The 19,467-nt window shown below is 40.7% G+C and overlaps 1 protein-coding gene across 1 annotated transcript in view; it reads right to left on the bottom strand.

The window, feature by feature from the left end:
- The window catches only part of NRK (Nik related kinase), a 181,152-nt gene that overhangs the window by 156,173 nt on the left and 5,512 nt on the right, over positions 1 to 19,467 (bottom strand). The window contains exon 2 of the mRNA XM_075259060.1: positions 14,488 to 14,553. Within this exon, the coding sequence (XP_075115161.1) occupies positions 14,488 to 14,553 (66 nt within the window). The remainder of the gene's footprint in view (positions 1 to 14,487; positions 14,554 to 19,467) is intronic.

Below are 19,467 nucleotides of genomic sequence, written 5' to 3'. Positions count from 1 at the left end.
CTGTGCCAACTGGAATACCTAATCTATAAGCTATAACACTGTCTATGACCCTACAATCTTCCAAAATCCTGTGCTACATAGTACATTTCCTCTAAAGATGCTTTGACAGATCACCCTGAATGAGGGTCATCTTCAATTGAGTCCCTACCCCGTTTAAACGGCTTGATGTATGATAAACAGGACAAGTGACATCACTCACTTCTCTCACTGTTATCTACGGCTCTTCTGTTCAGCTCATTGCAGTTTGCTGATAAAGCCATGTCTGTTATCTCTCTATGTAAACAAACAGATAACACTGAGTCCATTCTCTAGAAGCATGTGGATATTATTTGATCTGCATTTATATTAGATTTGCAGTAATCCTAAAAAGTATTGTGATACTTCAGAGTGTCCTGTTCAGCAAGCTAGGGGGAGACGGCTTTGACTGTTTGATAAGGAATACAGGAAGTGAGTGTGTATGTATGTGTATATATATATATATATATATATATATATATATATATATTAAAAAAAAGTTTTGGGATATTTTGCAACTTGCTTGTGTTTCCAAGTAGTCATGGGCAGAATATGTAGATCTGTCTTCCATGATGTAATTAGGAAGTCAGGTGCCTCAGTGTTGCAAGCCAATAGAGGGCGCTCACTGGAATGTGCAAGCCTGTCTTCCCTGATGTAAATAGGAAGACAGAATCTCAGTGATATGGCCCAATAGAGGCTGCTCCCTTTAACATCATGCTCGAGCTTCCAAGAGGCTTTTGTTTTGCAATGATGCTGGGATTATTACCAGGTATAGTCTCTCAACCGAGGACGGCCGTTTCGATGTTATTGCATCTCGTTAGCCCGGTGTAGAGAAGACTAACCTGGTAGAGGTGAGAGGCTTAGACAGGGTTAGGGGGATATCGTCACTCCTTGGGGAGAGACCACCATTTAGGTGTGTGGAGACTTATTAAGCCTTTAGCACTCCACTGTGCAAGGGACCATGGGAAGAATATGCAAATCTGTCTTCTATGATGTAATTAGGAAGTCAGGTGCCTCAGTGTTGCAAATCAATAGAGGTTGCTCACTGGAAGACATGGAAGACAGATTTGCATATTCTTCCCATGGTCTCTTTCTAAGTAGTGTGACTATATGACCACCACTTGGACCTGTAACTCCAACGTACCCAGAACTTGTCGGCTCACTCATTGAGACTGAATTGATTTCTATTCTAAACAATAAGTAACATTTTCTAGTGAATACAAAAAATCCTGTTAATGTGCTAAAATGAGTGCTGAATTGGAGTAATGATTGCCTTCTGTGGGATTGCGCTACTGGAGACCATAAAGAATGATTTATAACCCAAGCGGTGACAGCGGTGTCAGAAAATCCATCATCTCTTGGCAGTTAATTACCAGGTTTCCCCCTGCAGAATACAGGGTGAGTCTTGATGGGTTTATCATTGTGATTGTATCAGGGTTTTACTATACCACACTTCTATATCTACATTAGTTTCTTGTATCCGGAGCAAAAATAACACCCTTTACCTGTCACCAAGCAACAAGTGGAGGAAAGTACGCCATGAACTGTTCTCCGCCAAGATTCTAGGCTGGACACCAAAATTATATTTAGTCATTAGCGGTAGACAAGTACTTCTGGTTTCATTACTTTTTACTGATAGATGTTATAACTTGGATTTATTGAAGAATCTTAAAGTTTAGAAGCTTAACTCATTCCCATGGATCAGGGATAAAGCGTTTTTAAACCCATCAACACTTGACAAACCCAGACTCGCGCTTTCCTTCCATTGTTCAATTGTCTCTAGCGTTGACAAGTAACAAGAAGAGGCTGTCGAAATGTATTAACTGGTTTTCATGAAATGAAAGGGCAAAGATCTTCCTTGTAGCGAGAACATTTTGACTGTGTAGCATTATGTGAACATTATGTGAGAAAATTGCCCTGTCCTCGGACACATGCACATATATTTAGCGGCCACTGTTTTCATCTCGACTGTGAGGTCAAGACCATGTTGCTTTAAACGCCGCATTTTCTTAAAAGCTGAAATACACATTTCTTGTATCCGTTGATGAAAAATAAATTGTTTTGATACCAAAACTGTGGAAGAGAAGTTCTACAGAACCCACTGACCTAAGGTAAATAACTGAGATATTTGTTACCTTTATGATTTACTTTATACTAAAAATATGTGTAATATACAAGCTCAACTATCTACAGTGTAAAGCCTGGTTCCTATCTGCGTTCGGTATTCCGTTCAGGGAGTTTGCTTGGCGTTCCCCCGATTGGAATACTGAACGCATTAAAAAGTGGTGAGCTAAGAAACCACATGGACCCCATAGACTATAATGGGGTCCATGTGTTTTCCGTGTGGTGTCCACATGAATTATGTGGATGGAAAAGTGCTGCTTGCCACATGGACGCCATTATAATCTATGGGGTCTGTGTGCTTTCTTTGCTAAGCGTTTTTTAATGCATTCGTATTCCATTCAAGGGACATCAAGCGGAATACCGAACACAGATGTGATCTGGGTCTAACCTCTCCGAAACTTCTCTTTGAGAAGACTTAATTCCTTTCCAGGTCATTTTCTGTGACTTATTTTCACTTTTCTATACTAGCCATCTTCTTTGAGAAGACCACCCACCACCACCAATTGGTGAGTTATCTTGGAGAGGTTTCTCTGTGAATGTAGACTTAATGAGATAATATACAATATTCCCTGTCTGCAGACAAAATCATATTATATTTATGTCAATTATTATATAGTATAATATAGTTACTATAACCCAAAAGGAATAATGTTCTTACAGCAATTTTAGCACCTTTTGGTTAATGAGATAACTGTAAAGTCTACAGTGTTTTTAGATAGATAGAGATATAGATATATAGAAATAAACTTGTAAAGGGGTTTTTCCATCTCCCTGTCTTGGCAGGATGGTCTGGGTTCTTTTCCTCCCACTTCCTGTATTCTTCAGCAAGCTGGGAGAGGTGGCTTTGACCATTTGATCAACCAGAAACTATAAAGTATCATTTTGCCTTTGCAGTGAGAGATTATTTATTATAATTAATAGAAATATAATATAAATGCAGATTGAATAATATGCACAGTTAATGTATATTACATTGCACAAGTTTCATAGAACGCTTATCATGCTTCTAGAGAACAGACACATTGTGAGCTTTGTGTTCACGTAGATAGCCACAGCTCCCAGAGCCCGACACAGCAAACTGCAATTCTCTGAACTGCTTGTCCTACAGTAGATCTGTAGATAACAGTGAGGGCACGCAATCATAAGAACATATCTTTTTAAAGTTGCACACTATCCTAACCCAATTCTACCGCGATTGGTGGGAGTCTCAGAAAATGACTCAACACTTAGCATTTTTTTTCTATGAATAGGGGATTTAATATCACTTGTGACTGTTTTTTCGCTTCAAAAAGCTAATCAGATAGGTGGTGTAAACATTAGATTAGACAATATAAGAAATTCAGTATGAGTCACTGATAAATTTGATGCATTTCAACCCATCCAGTGTAGGTTGACACGGTCTAAGTATTAGACGTTATTAGTGAAACCGCCTTACTGTGTGTATACCACTGCACAACATGCTTGCCCTGATAAATAATAAAAAACAGTAAGTTAGGGCGGGTTTACACCTGCGCCCGGTCTCTGCTCTCGGTTTCCGTCTTGTGCTGAGAGAAACTGGGCAGGAGACGGAAACCCAGCAGTTTTCAAACCCATTCACTTGAATGGGTTTATAAAGTGACCGCCTGTGAACATCTTCTGCCTCTCCGCAGCGAAACTGTTTTTTCTTAACCAGACACAAAGTTGGACATGCAGGACTTTGTCCCCGGTTTAAAAAAAAAAAAAATGCTTTTGACGCAGAGAGGCAGAAGATACTCATGGGTGGTCACTTCAAAAACCCATTAAAGTGAATGGGTTTGAAAACTGCCGGGTTTCCATTTAATGTCCAGCTTCTCTCGGCAGAAGATGGAAACCCAAAAGAGGAGACAGGCGCAGGTGTGAAGCCACCCTCAGGCTTCTGGGGTTGCTAGGTGGGGTGGCATAGACACACAAGTCCAGTTTCTTTTAGTCCAAAACAAAGGTAGAGTTTATTTTCACTGAAAAAGGTAGTGCAGGAACAAAAGGAAACAATACAAAAATAAATCCCTGCCCGGCTAGGTTCTAACTAAACATAGAATAGGTGACCTCACCTAGAATAACAGAAATCCAAAAGCCAGTAGAATCATTCAGGACACAGCTCCAAAAATATGACCTCTCTGTTGGCTCTCCAGCCAAACTCTGCCAAAGGTCTGCTGCTGGAGCAACTTCTTAAGCCTCCTTGACGAGCAGACACTAAACAGCTGAGTCGCTGCCGGAACATCCCCAAAGTGTGGACTGGAGGAGGGTGGAATGACAAGTCCCACTACCAACCTACCTGTCATTCCTAAAAATCCAGCCCAATACTGAGCATTTACCAAAATGCTCAGCAGATGAAAGTTGAGAACAAACATTCCTGGAGTTTTCTCATCTCATCCACCTGAGTAGTCTGGGTGAGATGTACACCCCCTCCATTACCTGACCAGCCACCGGCTTACAATATATATATATATATATATATATATATATATATATATATATATATATATATATATATATATATATATATATATATAATATATATGAGAGAAAACCTACAAGTAGGCATGCCATTTAATATACACGTATATAATAAAACTGCAGTTATGTTTTGTGGTTTTTGTCGAGTTTCACTGTCCCTTTAATTGGCATTTATGATGCCTGGAAGACCAAGCAGGAAGAAAATCCGAGGAAAGCATTGTATAATGCGTGAAACGGATGAGAGAGCAAAACTAATCTAGATGAAAGAAGCTAAACTGGTCATCTGCTAGTTAGTAATGGTTTCCCCATTTAGGAATTGACTGGAGGGCTACATAGCTTACAATGGAATGAATAAGCCCATAGCACCAGCCCTACAAAAGCTTTTTATATAACCTGTAGCAGTTTTTCTAATGTAAATGAAGTCATATGAATTGATCCCTAATGATTATGTAAAAAAGAAGCATTTCAGAGTCAAAATCCCAATTTTTTTTTTTCCAGAAGTGGTGAATGGAGCCAGAGGGAATGAAACCGAAGCTTTGAAATATTAAGATATCGTTCTGTATCCGACAAAAACAAAAAAATTGCAGCAGAATGTGAAATAAGAAAATCCCCTTTTTTTTAAAACAACAAATAAAGGGAAAAATTTACCCGTCATATCCCTTAAGTCAAAATTACAGAAAGATATTATCCAAAGTAGCGAAGGCGCTTTCTATGTATTTTGATGTATTTATCAAAGTGCTTGTTTAAAGTACCATTTGGCATGCAGAGGGGAAGTGTTTGAAAAGTTCAAGAATATTCTCCATCAAAAATCCACTTGATAAATCCGGTAGACAGCATGACCCGGGATAAATATTTTAGTAACATGTTTGCTTTCAAGGCAATAAAATTATTCTGTCTGATCAACTGAATTAGCTGAAAGGAAAATGCAAGCGGTATAGCAAAGGTGAAAATATTCTAGTAGACTTACAATGAAAAGGTTAGGCTGTACAATGGTGCCATTAACTCTACCCAACATAAAGTAGGGAGCCCAAGAATCCTAACCTATTACCTACGTACAGGTTACACTGTCTGACCCTCGGGGGTCTCACCACTGGGACCTCCACTGATCATGAGAACAAAAGTCCTGGCTCACTGGTTTGGATAATGGTCACAGATTGGATAATGGTCACACGTGGGGGCTGTCACTGTATTCAATTTGTAGAAGACTAAGAGAGATGACCTACTACAGCAAACCTTTGTCAGTCTCTCAGTCTTTGATTGTAGTGGCTCTCATTCTGGGGATAGATAAACTATAATTGTGGGAAAACTGCTTTAAAATTTAGAACCTGTGCACGTCATAATAGTCCTATATCATTTCAATGGCGTATCTAGATATGGTGGGGCCCCAAGACGAACATTTGACATGGGGCCTCCCCAGCCCCTCCCCATAGTGGCCCCCCTGCACACAGTATTATGCCCCATAGTGGACCACCCATAAATAATTATTATACTCCAGGGTCTTTTCAGACCCCAGAGTATAAATAATTGGAGACGCAGGGAGGATACAAACATAAAAAACACTGTTACTTAGTACTTACCTCTCCTACAGTACCAATGTCTCTTCACTGGGGGCACAGAACAGGAAGCCAATAGTGCGCTAAATTCAGCGCACTGACTGCTTTCTAACGGTATACAAAACCGCACGTGCCCAATATGGTGAAAGGTCCTCTTTAAAGTCATGTTATGGTATGACTGATCTGATTGTGGCATTGCACTGCACTTGGTATCTAACATGGCACATTCATTATGGGGATGTCCATTGTTAGAAAACAAGGGTCTGCTATTTTTCTAGAAATGATGCCACTTGGGTCCATTAGTTTGTGTTTGGTATAACAGTTGAGAGGAATTCATCTGAATGGGGAAGAAAACAGTAGTAACAGACAAAGCCCATGGACAGATGAAGATTTTACACGGAGATGCCTCCATCATGGTGCTATGCTGATGTTGCCATGTATTTGCACCACTCTGTATGGCTATTTGTATGGTTGGGCATGTCAGCGGAACTGCCCTATGTGTAAGATCATAAATATGTGAATATTTCCTTATGCAGTAGTATATTATCCTGAATCGAATGATCCACTATATCAAGGGTACTCTATTACTTTTAGTAAAGATCCGTTGACTGGAGTCCACCATCAAGTCAAAGCTAAACAGGAGCTGAAAACGTCCAGCATTTATGGTATTTTTTTGGACAAAAAGTTGCATCTGACTAGATGGTTTATAATGTGGCCTCATACTGTGTACAGGGGGCGTTATACTGCGTGGGGGGTGCTAATGTGGCATTATACGGTTAGTGGCACTAATGCCCCATTATTATGCCTCCGCACAGTATGTGGCTTAGTACTTCCCCCTCCCCCCATAGTATAATTCCCCACATATACAGCAGCCGGGTTGAACATCTCCTACCAAGACCCAATACCTTACACTAAGAGGCAGCAGGGATCGGCTGTCTTACGTATGATGGCAGCAGAGTTGATTACAGATCCCATTGTAAGGGATCAGGGCTTGGGGACCAAGGGTGGGAAATGAAGGTCTTTCCCACCCATTCTTTCATAATAAAAAGGTCGGGAGGCAGGGTCTGGACTATATCTTAACAAGCCATTTACGATCACTTGATTTTTTCATGATCTAACTGAGGCTTTGAGTGATGTTTTTACATGAAGCTTTGAGACAATAACCTGAGGCGATCCGGTCAATTACGGCTTTCAGATCTCCATCGTAGACTGCGAGTGCCAAGCGTTTAATCTAACCTTGTGATTCCTAATGTGATTTGGAACATGACACCTTACATGGCAAATGTGCTGCAAGTAGCATGAAATCTTTAACCCCGCTATAAAATCCAAGTCAAGTAATGAAAATAAATGCGGTAAACAATGGTCAGGACGCGCGCTTATAAAAGCCTTTATTATTGTAAGCAATGAAGCTGACACTTGGAATGGAAAGTAAGAGTTATTTCAGCGGCTTCTTTATTGGGAACTTTATTAAAAACTGCTTTTCTCTCGAGAGGTTTATACGCCACCAACCCAAGATAAATGGTAAGAGCGTATGAGGCTATTGTTTTTACATCCAAAACCGTCCTAAATTGCTGCTTGGATAAGGCAGGAGGAATTGGGGTGCTGAAGCATGTGATATGGGTGCCAGGGGGCACTAATAAATCACTCTGCCTTGGCACAAGTATTAGGCTACACGCTATGATACTGAACACAATCTTTGCCCAGCTATTATATGGTGTTTCCGCTCCTACGTGCACTAGACGTGATCTTACTGGTTGCCAATCCTCTGCTAGGCCTCACCATGTACTGTTGTATGATCCTGCCATATGACTGTATTATGGAGATATCAGAATATAGTAGGAAATTAAAGGGGCTTTCCAGGAAAAAAAAAAAAAAAATATATATAATATATATATATATATATATATATATATATATATATATATATATATATATATATATAATATTTATATGTATATATATATATATATATATATATATATATATATATATATATAATATTTATATATATATATATTTTTTTTTAAAAAAAAAGGTCTGTAAGTATTATTAATGTGTTAATAAGTGCACCCATATAACTTTAGCAATGTTTTGAGTGGTTTGGGGGTTTCTATGGGAAGGCCTAGCAAGCATCTTCTATATCTGTTTACATGGTGTGTAGCTTCCTACTGCAATGTATTTTGGTAGTTGTAGGCTCCCGTACACCTCTCCAGCTCACTCCTCACCCCTTCCCTGTCTCCCTAGCTATTGCGCCCACTGCTAGCCTTTTCTAACTCATTCAGCCGACCTCTCCTCCGCATCCCTACTCCCTCCCTCCCTATTCCCCACTCTATTATACTTTTACATGTCTTATTCCTTCTGCCAAGAACGCGTAGCGCTGTGTCTGTAGCCTTCAATACTTCTTTATTGCGCATGCTCCCAGCTTGCGCAATAGAGATGTATTGTCAGCTTCAGTGCTTCTATTGCGCATGCGCACCGCAACATCATCGAGGGAGGAGGAGCCGTTCCCCTGAGGAAGGAAGCCCAGACATGAGGAAGATGGGTAGGTATGATGGGGTGGATGAGAGGGGGAGTTGTAATGATGATCCATTTCCGCACCGTCTCCAGATAATCAAAATATGTCCCTGGGGCGGTCACATGACCCCTCAAGGATATGAGTAACTATACATTTTTGATCAATGTTATTTAGAAAGTAGGAGGGGGAGGGTGTTTAGATTAGTGTAGGGATTTTAGGTTATCCCAGACAACCCCTCCTATGCAGTTCTATGTGTCTCCATGGTGACAGACTTCAAACAAACCCTTTGTAGTCCCTTCCTGAACCTCACTGTTTGCTTACCAGTTGAATGTATATTACCAAGAACCAGGGGACTTTGGCTTTTAAAAAAATTTGTTGTCATACTGCTACATTTAGAGCATTGGATATTTGCGTCATTTGTATATTTTCTGGAAATACGGCTGATTCACGTCTATGCACTTAGTTCCTGATTTTTCAATTGAACTCATTAACACTGCTGCCTGCTTTCAGCTTCTTGTGGAATGGATTTATTTTTGCATTTTGAGTTAGGTAAAAATAATTTATTTTTTTTCATCCTAATATTTTGCAGAAAACTGATGTCAAAGTTTGCCTGGAGTCATATAGCTAGGCCAATAAACTAAGACTATAACAGTGCAAACTTAGACTAGATGGTCTTAAAGGGGTTGCCCAGCCAAAAATTGAATTTTCATACTGGGGGGGGGGTCTGAAACATGTTGTGAGAGAGTGAAGGGTGTGGTCTGGGAAGACAGGTATGTCCCAGCCAGGCAGCTAAAGGGTGTTTGGTAAAGATTCACACCAGGGAGGTCAGCTGACTAATCAAGGCCTGATAATAGTCTGTGTGTGAGGACTAGGAGTGTGGCACCACACTGTCAGAGCTGACCTGTCCAAATTGAATCTACAGAGCAGGTACTGTGCCACCCGTTGTTGTTGACACGGTGGGAGACTGGTAGCCAGTCTCCTGTATAGTTCTGTATATTTCCTTATGTTTAAGTTAGTTCTCAGCCGAGAAGGGTTTGTTTTGGTTATTTGTGCCTTTGCATAGGCAGTTAATGCACTACAAGTGAATAAAGCCTGAACTCATGTGCAATCCAGTGTCTGTGTCCCTGTTTCCTGCACTGCTACAAGCATCTACCTGAGCGGTTCCCCACAATGTATAGATTGTGCATAGAAGCCTTGGGTACTGTAAGCTGCTAGCGGACAAGGGGCCTCTCCTATTACTTGCATATGAGCAGTGAGGCACAGATGATCTGTGTTGGGTCTGGGTGTCAGATCCCCACAGATCATAAGTAGATGAGTTATCTTGTGGCTAAGTTGTCAGTATGAAAATCAATTATGGTCCAGAAAATTCCTTGAAACTGAGACAGAATTATCAAAGTGTCTAATGCTGTTTGAATGACTGGTGCACTTTTAGGCTAAGGCCTTACATTGTGGAAACTTAGCTTTTTTTGCTGCAAATATTGTTTTGGTTTTTTTTAGCTAAATCCAGGAGTTCTTTTCATAGAGTTTCATTCCTTTTGTTGCCATTCTTGGCTTTGGCTCAAAAAATCGCAACAAAAAAAGCTGCGTATCTGCAATGTGGGGCCTTACCCTTAGATGGTCTAGTCTAAGTTTTCACTACTTATTTGTTATCGAAATATCTGACAAAAATGCAACACAATTTTCCATGAGAATGATGCATTTGCATTAGTATATCTGTCCCATTTTTTTTCCACATGACTGGGGTAAGTTCCCAATTGTATTCTCAATTGTTTCATGTTTGTTTGTGATGAAGACGTTGCATGATGGACTCCTACAGCACCAGATGGACCCCACTGATATATATATATATATATATATATATATATATATATATATATATATATATATCATAGTCTCCATCATTTTACCAGAAGAAATGGTAGTATTTTTGTCAGCTGTTGATAACTGTACAATGTGGGCACTTAAAGGGAACCTGTCACTATGAAAATAGAGTCTAATGTGCAGGCAGCATGTTATAGAGCAGGAGGAGCTGAGCAAATTGATGTATAGTTTTATGGGAAAAGAGTCATTTATTCATTTATTTCTCTGTTCTTTTTATGCTTGATAGTGATTAAGCCTAGGGGGCGGTCCTAGCAGTGAGTGACAGGTCTCAGGGCGGTCCTAGCAGTGAGTGACAGGTCTCAGGGCGGTCCTAGCAGTGAGTGACAGGTCTCGGGGCGGTCCTAACAGTGAGTGACAGGTCTCGGGGCGGTCCTAACAGTGAGTGACAGGTCTCGGGGCGGTCCTAATGGTGAGTGACAGGTCTCGGGGCGGTCCTAACAGTGAGTGACAGGTCTCGGGCCGGTCCTAACAGTAAGTGACCGGTCTTGGGCGGTCCTAACAGTAAGTGACCGGTCTTGGGGGCGGTCTTAATGGTGAGTAACAGGTCTTGGGGCGGTCCTAACAGTGAGTGACAGGTCTCTGTATGCACAATCACTGATGGGACAGCCCACTGGACTCCATCTTAAGAATGGAAAGAACAGGAGTAAATGACAAATTCAACTGAATCTTATCCCACATAACTATATATCCATATATCCATCTGCTGAGCTTCTCCTGCTCTGTAATGTATAGCCTGCAGATTAGACTGTATTTTCATGCTGAAAGGCTCAGTCTTATATTAACAATATTCATAGGGGTAGCCACAGTCCCTCAATGGTGTATACAATTTGCATTGATCTACAGTAGTAGTCACGGCATCCTAATTTTAAGCCAGTATGCTTAGAATGAACACTGGGCCCTTCGTAGAATAGGACTATTATCTATATATAATGTATATGGATGTACAAGTAATGTACATGTAATAAGGACAAGTGATTCCCCTTTTTTAAGATCTAAAATCCCCGTCCCTTTTCGCCACTCTTATTAGTATCCATACTTGGCTTTCAATAAGCGCATTATTAAGTTGCCCTATTTAGCCTGCGCCGGAGAGAGATTGTGTTCACGGCTGACAGCCAGTAAGACTATAGCTTCCGACCCGATTACATGAAGTGAAGCTCATTTAAAGCAGATTTTAGTGTATGTTTTCAGGAATTAATGATCTTTATCCATAGTCTGAGTGCATTTGCCTTTTACAGCTATTTTTGGCCACTCTATGGAAGTTATGGAGCAGCACAAGATGGTATCTGACACACATTTGTCTTACATTTATGCCCCAAGGAACTTAATGGTTCCATTTGTCTAACTTAAGTATCTTCTATCATTTCTTCTCAATCCATTTTCCTTGCTCGTTTTCTTTCTTCTGTCAAGGCTGGCCTTGTAACGAAAGCTAAACAACTCCTTTGATCAGATTAGTTTTGATATCCAGAAAGTATACTTTATCATAGGTGATACGTTCGCGTTTGTTTTATTTATTCCTTTTCTGAACCATTTGTATCATCGGATGCGATTATTTTCCTTGATTTGTCGAAGGCTTTAGTGGTGAAGTGTGATGGAGATCTATTACGGTTATGGTGTCTTTAGATGTGTTAGATATAAACCTGTATACTCAATTTTACTAGGGCAGGTCTTTGTGTTTACAGTCCTTATCTGAATGTATGTTGAATGGTTTGGTTACTATACTGTACTTTTTGCTTTTTTACTATATGGCCTGAAGAGATTGTAGAAATCTTACAGTCATGATGGGCGGGAAGAAAAATCTTCCTACTGTATACCTATGGGTGGAAGACCTCTGCTACCCAACTGGTATTCCGTTCCATTGCTTTCCATTCAGAGTAATTGTGGGGCCTCTTCCCAAAGGTTAATGTAGTAAATCTGTTTTGTGCCAGAGAACCCGATACAATGAGTGTTGACCTCTGTAAACATTGGTGACAACATGCGTTGGCCTGGAAATTGCGGCAGCCACCAAGAGGGACCTGTAAAAACTGTGTTTTTAGTTGGCCAAAATTGGCTGTTTTTGACAGTGACTGCTTAGCAAAAAAAAAAAAAAAAAATATATATATATATATATATATATATATATATATATATATATATATTGAAAATTGTGTAAGTAAAAATGTAAGTATATGGCAAAATGAACAGATCATTTGCGTTTTTTTTTTTTTTTTTTAATAAATTGCACCCCTGATCATGTGGCTTAGATATTGATGGTGGGGTCACAATGTGGGAATCCATTATTTGATAGGTTTTATGAGACTTTGACTCACCATACATATCTGCAGATGCAGGACGGCATATGAATCCTTTGTCCATCATGTGAACATACTACCATACTAAACATGTACTGTACTGTCTTTCAGAATAAACGGTCTTCCGGTATAAAGAACCCAACAAACACCACTATCATTATACCCAAAGGTCTTTTCAGACCCCTGAGTAAAATGATCAGAGGGCTAGGAGAGGTGAGGGAACACAAAAAAAAAAAAACACTGTTACTTACGTCTCCTGGTTCCAGATGGCTTCAGGCCTATCTGGCTTCGGGCCCATTTATGCATAGCGATGCAAGCCAGGCCCAAGTGATGATGTCTTTTCCATTGTTGAGGATGGCCGATATCATCCAGGAGTGCGCCGGAGCCAGGGAGAGGTAAGTAACAGTGGTTTTTTATGTTTGTATCCTCCGCTGGGTCTCTGATTATTATACTCTGAGGAACACTATCAGGCATAATATTGTGTGTAGGCTCCACTATGCAGCATAATACTGTGTGCAAGGACCACTATGGGGCATGAAACTATGCGCAGGGGACACTATGGGGCATATGGGGTGGGGTCGGTCGGACAGGGAAGAGGGAATTTGAGTTGGGGGGGGGGGGTTAATTATTCCAGAGTTCCCCCTAATTTTCTTTCCCAATTTAAGCACTGAATCTAAAATGATTACTGAACAAAAATATCAAGATTGAGCTGCTTGATATCAAACCATGTTAAAAAAAAAAAAAAAAATCTATTTTTTTAAACTTTAAAATTTAAACTTTAGACGTCGCAAACTTTAACTTGGCACAGGTAGTCATGGAGACTATAAACCTCATTTTACAATATTGCTCGATCTTTAATATAGTGAAAATACAAATGGAACATTCAGGAGCCAGGCTCAGTACACTGTATTCTTCAGATGTTGACTAGGAAGGAAGAAATAATTTTAAAAGGATCTTTCACCACTTCCACCAAGCCTAATTCATTTCGTCCTTCAACAAGCGCCGCTCCGAGGATTCCGGCACAATTGTAATTTTTTTTTTCTCTGTCATTGTTTGCAACCAATCATGTAAGTTTCCTTGAGCAGAATTATGTTTACTACTGTCAGACTGGCAGCTCTGGGTTAGCCCACCTATGAAGAGCATAATTCTGCTAAAGCTTGGGAAATATGGGAATAAGAGAGAAACTTCCAATTGCACCAGAATCGGTCGAGAAGTAGAATGATACAAGAGCTGGAGTTGTGGAGGTGGCAATAGGTCCTCTTTCAAGGATGGTATTTTACCCTGAAGCATGTATGTCCTATCCACTGGATCTGTGATCAATGCCTCAACTGACTTAGCCTCGAGCTCCTTGTCGCATTGTAGCTACTTTCCAGGTTGCCGTCGACCAAACCATGGAACGACTGGGTTCCAGTTAGTGCTGTTGAACAACTTGTCTCTCAAAAAGGGAATCCTATAGCAAGTCCTTACTCCAGAGTCCTAGGAGCACCCAAGTAGGATCAAACTGTCATCAATATTTCAGGGACCTCTGTACACTATTGCTGATTATTACAGATAGTAACGGTAAACCCTAACCTGATTACGGCATGAAACCAACATAGGAAATGCAGATGTAGATATTAAAAAACTAAACCGGTCCAACCTTGTAGACTTGTCCATATGTCCCATTTCCAACTACTTCCACCAGTTCAAAAATTCCAGCAGGATCCTGTAGGGAAGAATAAATGAAGATATGAGGCTTAGGCGAGGCGGTGGAGAAGCTTACGCATTCATTAACCAGCTTCCGCTGAGAGGATTTCATGAATTCTGTATTAATCAATTTACTGCAAAGTAGCTAGAAATGCCTCAAATGCGGACTTCACTTTATTTCCGTTTTCTGTGTCAGTGACTCATACAGTATTGGATTTCATAAACCATTCGGTGGGGATTTTTTGCAATTATGTAATTTAGGTGAAGATGAATTTGGAGCATAAATACCTTCTGCTTTCTCATATTAATGTCTTAGAAGAACGGCATCATCCAGATGATGAAAGATCCATGTGCATGTCAATGTTCCTGGGCTGTCTTGTGCTCAGGTAGATTATTCTACAATACTTGGGTATTTTATATTGCATGTTAGTTCATAGCACTGGGTATTGGGTCTCCATTGGATCCCTTTAGATTGGGGATAGGCAACCTTCGGCACTCCAGCTGTTGTAAAACTACAACTCCCAGCATGCATATGTTCTGCTGTTCTTGGAACTCCCATGGAAGTGAATGGAGCATATTGGGGGTTGTAGTTTCACAGCAGCTGGAGTGCCGAAGGTTGCTGACCCTTAGATTATGTGCAGATATGGCAGACTGTTACTAAGGTTTGAGCATCTATGGGTCAGTGGGAAGACAACACAAGGGTGCATGTACCCATTCATTTTGTGTAGCAATCCCGGGCCAATAAATGGACAGGAATAGTACCTGTCCTGAGTTTTGTCCCCAGGCTCATGACCCCTATATGGACCAGTGATGATACATGGGCGTATGTGTGGGGCCACAGAAACACGACTAGCACACTGACAAAACACACATCCATACAGACGTCTCTATAAAAGTTATATCAATTTCACAATTTGTAGATAAATGTGTAAGGTAACTGGAATCCCACACGCTCTAAAATCTGTGCAAATTCTGTTATATGAAAATTAGATTTTTCATTTTATTGCACATTTTAGTACAGAATCTCCACCAAAAATTCATAGCAAATCTGCCAGGTCTAAACATGGCCTTAGTGTTCAAGAAATTGCAGTAAAAAGAAAACCGCTACTAGGTGATAACATAATACACCATAAAAAAGACACAAAAATCCTCCAGAACATCCGTCAATATGTACAGAAACCAAAAAAATAAGGAATTGAAGTGTAACATGAAGAGGGGAGCATTCCCCGTCACCTCCTGCTTGCCGGGTATTGTGTCAATCTGATCTATTGGTCGCGTCCCGTTATGAAACTAAAGGTCCTGTCCGATCTAGGCAATCCCTTCCCTGGTGATCAAGATGGGAGCAGAAACCTCTAAAGCTGTGTCCGACAGCTAGTGTCCGATGCTGATGTCCGCGCAAGATTTTAGCATCGGACACTAGCTGTGTCCATTTGCAATTTGCATGATTTTAAATGGGACATCATTTGAAATCATGCAAATTGCAAACGGACACAGCTCGTGTCCGATACTAAAATCTTGTGCGGACATCAGCATCGGACACCAACGCTAGTGTGAGCGCCCCCCAACCATCAGCTGCCATTGCCAGGGGAAGTGTAGAATTACATGGCTCCCATTCCAATCCCTAACATGTGACGCTCACACAGATCTGCTCATTTCACAGCAACGTTTTTATGACGTTCCATTGTAACAAGTTGCAATTTTCATCTTCTGGAAGAAAAACTTTGTTCCTGCATCGCATTGTACAGAAAGTCCGCAGTTTTCCTCTGCAGACTTTCTGCTTCCATTATACCTATACGGAAACCACCAGCGTTCCTGTAGATCTAATTGACATGCTGCTATTTGTAAAACCGCAAGAGTTTTTTTTTTTTATATTGCAGCATTTGCGCTGTGGATATTTTTCTACAAGGTGTGGACGAGATTAGCCAGAATCCCATCCACTTTGCTGGTAATATAAAACGCAGCGATTTTTGTCTCTTTTCTGCCACGGCCGAATTGTGATGTTTGTGGGACGGTGGCCTAAGGCCTTGTTAACATCTGCGTTCCGCATGAGGACCCCCCTGAACAGAATACTGAACGCAACTGCAAGCGCTGTGCCAGTGAAAGCACACTGACCCCATAGACTATAATGGGGTCCGTGTGCTTTTACTGCAGTTGCGTTCGGTATTCCTTTCGGGGGGTTCCCATGCAGACTCCCCCGAACAGAAAACCAAGGCCGATGTGAACGAGGGGTAAGTCTATTGATGATGATGACCACACTAATAAGTAGAATACATGTTCCATATTTCAGTAATAAGCGCTTTTCATTCTAGTACCACATTCAGTCCGGGATTTATTGTCACTTATTGTGAAGGCTCGGCTGATTCAGGCGTTGCTCGCATACACAAATTAGTCACATTGGTTGTTGGCAGACCACAGTAATTCCCTTGAAAACAAAGCACATTTGAAGTGATTTGACTGATCATTTGAGAAACCAGATCCACATGGCAAACTCCGCGCCAGATGATCCCTGTGAAAGGAAAGCAAAGCCAGTCTTATTTGTTTTAGCCTGCACAGCTGGCTGTCCTAGTTCTAACATCCTATTATGTAAGCAGCAGAGGTCAGGAGCTGCTGTTTGCAGGGATGGATGGGATACCTGGAATACACTATATGTAACATCTGTGGAGGGGTGCTCAATGGCATTAACTCATGTGCTGCTGGACCTAGTAGACTGCATTGTGATTGTGGACCCATGCTTTAAGTGCAACTCTTTACAAATCCTACATAAACATGGATGCATTTAGTAGCACAAGAAGAAAGAATTGAGCATGTTTGATTTTAACATGCCCACTGCTTTGCTTTTCTAGCAAGATCCCAAACAAGCATGCACGTGTTTGGGAAGATTGTAAGCAGAGCAAGTGTCCAGACAACACCTATTTAAATTCATTACTTTAGACCAGGACCCCATGTGGAGTAAACAGTGCAGAAGAAAATGCAGCATTTTACAGTCACTGTATAGTGGATGGGAATCTAGCGAATCCCACCCCCACAATGCGGGAAAATGGAACTGCAGGATGCAACGTGGGGCCTTAGCCTTAGGCTGAATCCCCACATTGCGGAAACACAGGTTTTTTTGTTTTTTTTTGTTGTTGCAGTTTTTTGAGTCAGTCGATTGAGCAGACGGGATAGTATAAGGATAAGTTCACACTGAGTTTTTTGGTCAGGATTTTGAGGCCATAATCGCCTTGAAATCCTGACCAAAAAGACGGCTCCCATTGAAATCAATGGGAGCTGCTCAGGAGCGAGATGCTCATTCTTCATGCCATTTCGCCTCCCAATTCAGCCTGAAGACACTCCCTCCTCAGGACTAGGCTCATTCATTGGGCCTAATCTGGAGCGGAGTGCGCGGCTGGATGCCGGTGCAGTGCAACGACTTTCAGTTGCGGCTACCCGGCTTTTGTATCGGAACCTGAGGCGCCTCTGCCTCGAGTTCCGATCCAAAAAACCCAGTGTGAACTTACCCTAACAACTTCCGTAAATATTTAATTCCTTTTGTAGCCATTCTTGACTTTGGCTCACAAGAATGCAACAAAATCTGCAACAAATGAAGCTGTGTTTCTGCAACGCGGGGCTTCAGCCTCAAAGTCATAGTTTACTGAAAAGTTGCATTTTTTGTAGTTGCAGATCCTGGTGCAGTTTCTTGAGTCAAAACCAGGAGTGGGTTTAGCGGAAGGGAGAAGTACAGTATTAGCTCTTCCTTTGGTTTCTTATTCCTTTTGAAGACATGCATTGTATATAGGTGATTCCTATCTTTGCTTGTATGTTTCTTATATAGGGCACATATGTAGCTTGGGTACTAGGTAAAAATTGCAGTCACTCTGTATGTAGATGATTCCGGTAAGAAGCAGGTTTCCTTCAGAATGTAGTTATATGATGTATCTAGATACTCCTTGCAAAACTGTTTATATGTCTTACTTAGTCCACTCCACACATGTAAGTCTGGCAATAACATAGTAGTATAGATTTTTTATTTAACGGACCATTCTTTTCATTTGCATTATTCGTTTCCATAGACCAGAGTAGGCAACCATCGGCACTCAAGCTGTTGTTAAACTACAACTCCCAGCATGCATATATACTCTGCTGTTGTTGGAACTCACATGGAAGTGACCGGAGCATGTTGGGAGTTGTAGTTTCACAGCAGCTGGAGAGCTGAAGGTTGCTGACCCCTGGTGTAGATTGTATTATCTTGTCTAAAAACAGGGATTTCTAGTAATGATGAACACATGTCCAGACCTGTACTAAGCTCTGGACATGTGTTATTGACTCTCTATATGACCAGTTAGCCCACAAATCCCAATTCTACCCTTTACTTTGGTTCAGCTCAAGACTTAAGATCTATATTTTTTATTTATTTTATTTGCTTTGTAACTGATCTATTCAGCCATCAACAGAAGTCTGGACGTTCTCCGTTCTTGGCTCATGTCGTACTGTCCTCCATGCTCCCTAAGGATTGCAATCTGTCTGGGTCTTGACCATAGAAATCCCAAGATGCTATTTTTCAGCATTTGAAGAGGAATCTTTAATGACATTATTTTTCATGTTTTCTTTTATTTCATGCGTTAGCTTACTTTCATCTGTTAATATTTCCATATATAATTGATCTCTGGAAGCCTGACAGTTGGCAATGATCTTTCTGATAGAAATAACCAGCCACTTGGGAGTATTGCAATAAGGAAACCACTTCTAAGAGTTTTCCTCATACTCACATTCTTAAGTCTTAACCCCTAACTTAGCCCAAAGCCTTTTTTTGTTGAGTTTTCAGTTTTTTACACCCCACCTTACAAAAGTTGTGACATTTTCCTAATCCATATATATATATATATATATATATATATATATATCCTACTAATATTATAATTGGATGTTTGCATGTTTGTGAGTTCGGATGTTTGTT

The sequence above is a fragment of the Leptodactylus fuscus genome, chromosome 11, assembly GCF_031893055.1.
Source record: "Leptodactylus fuscus isolate aLepFus1 chromosome 11, aLepFus1.hap2, whole genome shotgun sequence".
NCBI classification, from domain to species: Eukaryota; Metazoa; Chordata; class Amphibia; order Anura; family Leptodactylidae; genus Leptodactylus; species Leptodactylus fuscus.
Note: the sequence above shows the minus strand (reverse complement) of the source record. Positions and strands in the feature narration are given on the sequence as shown.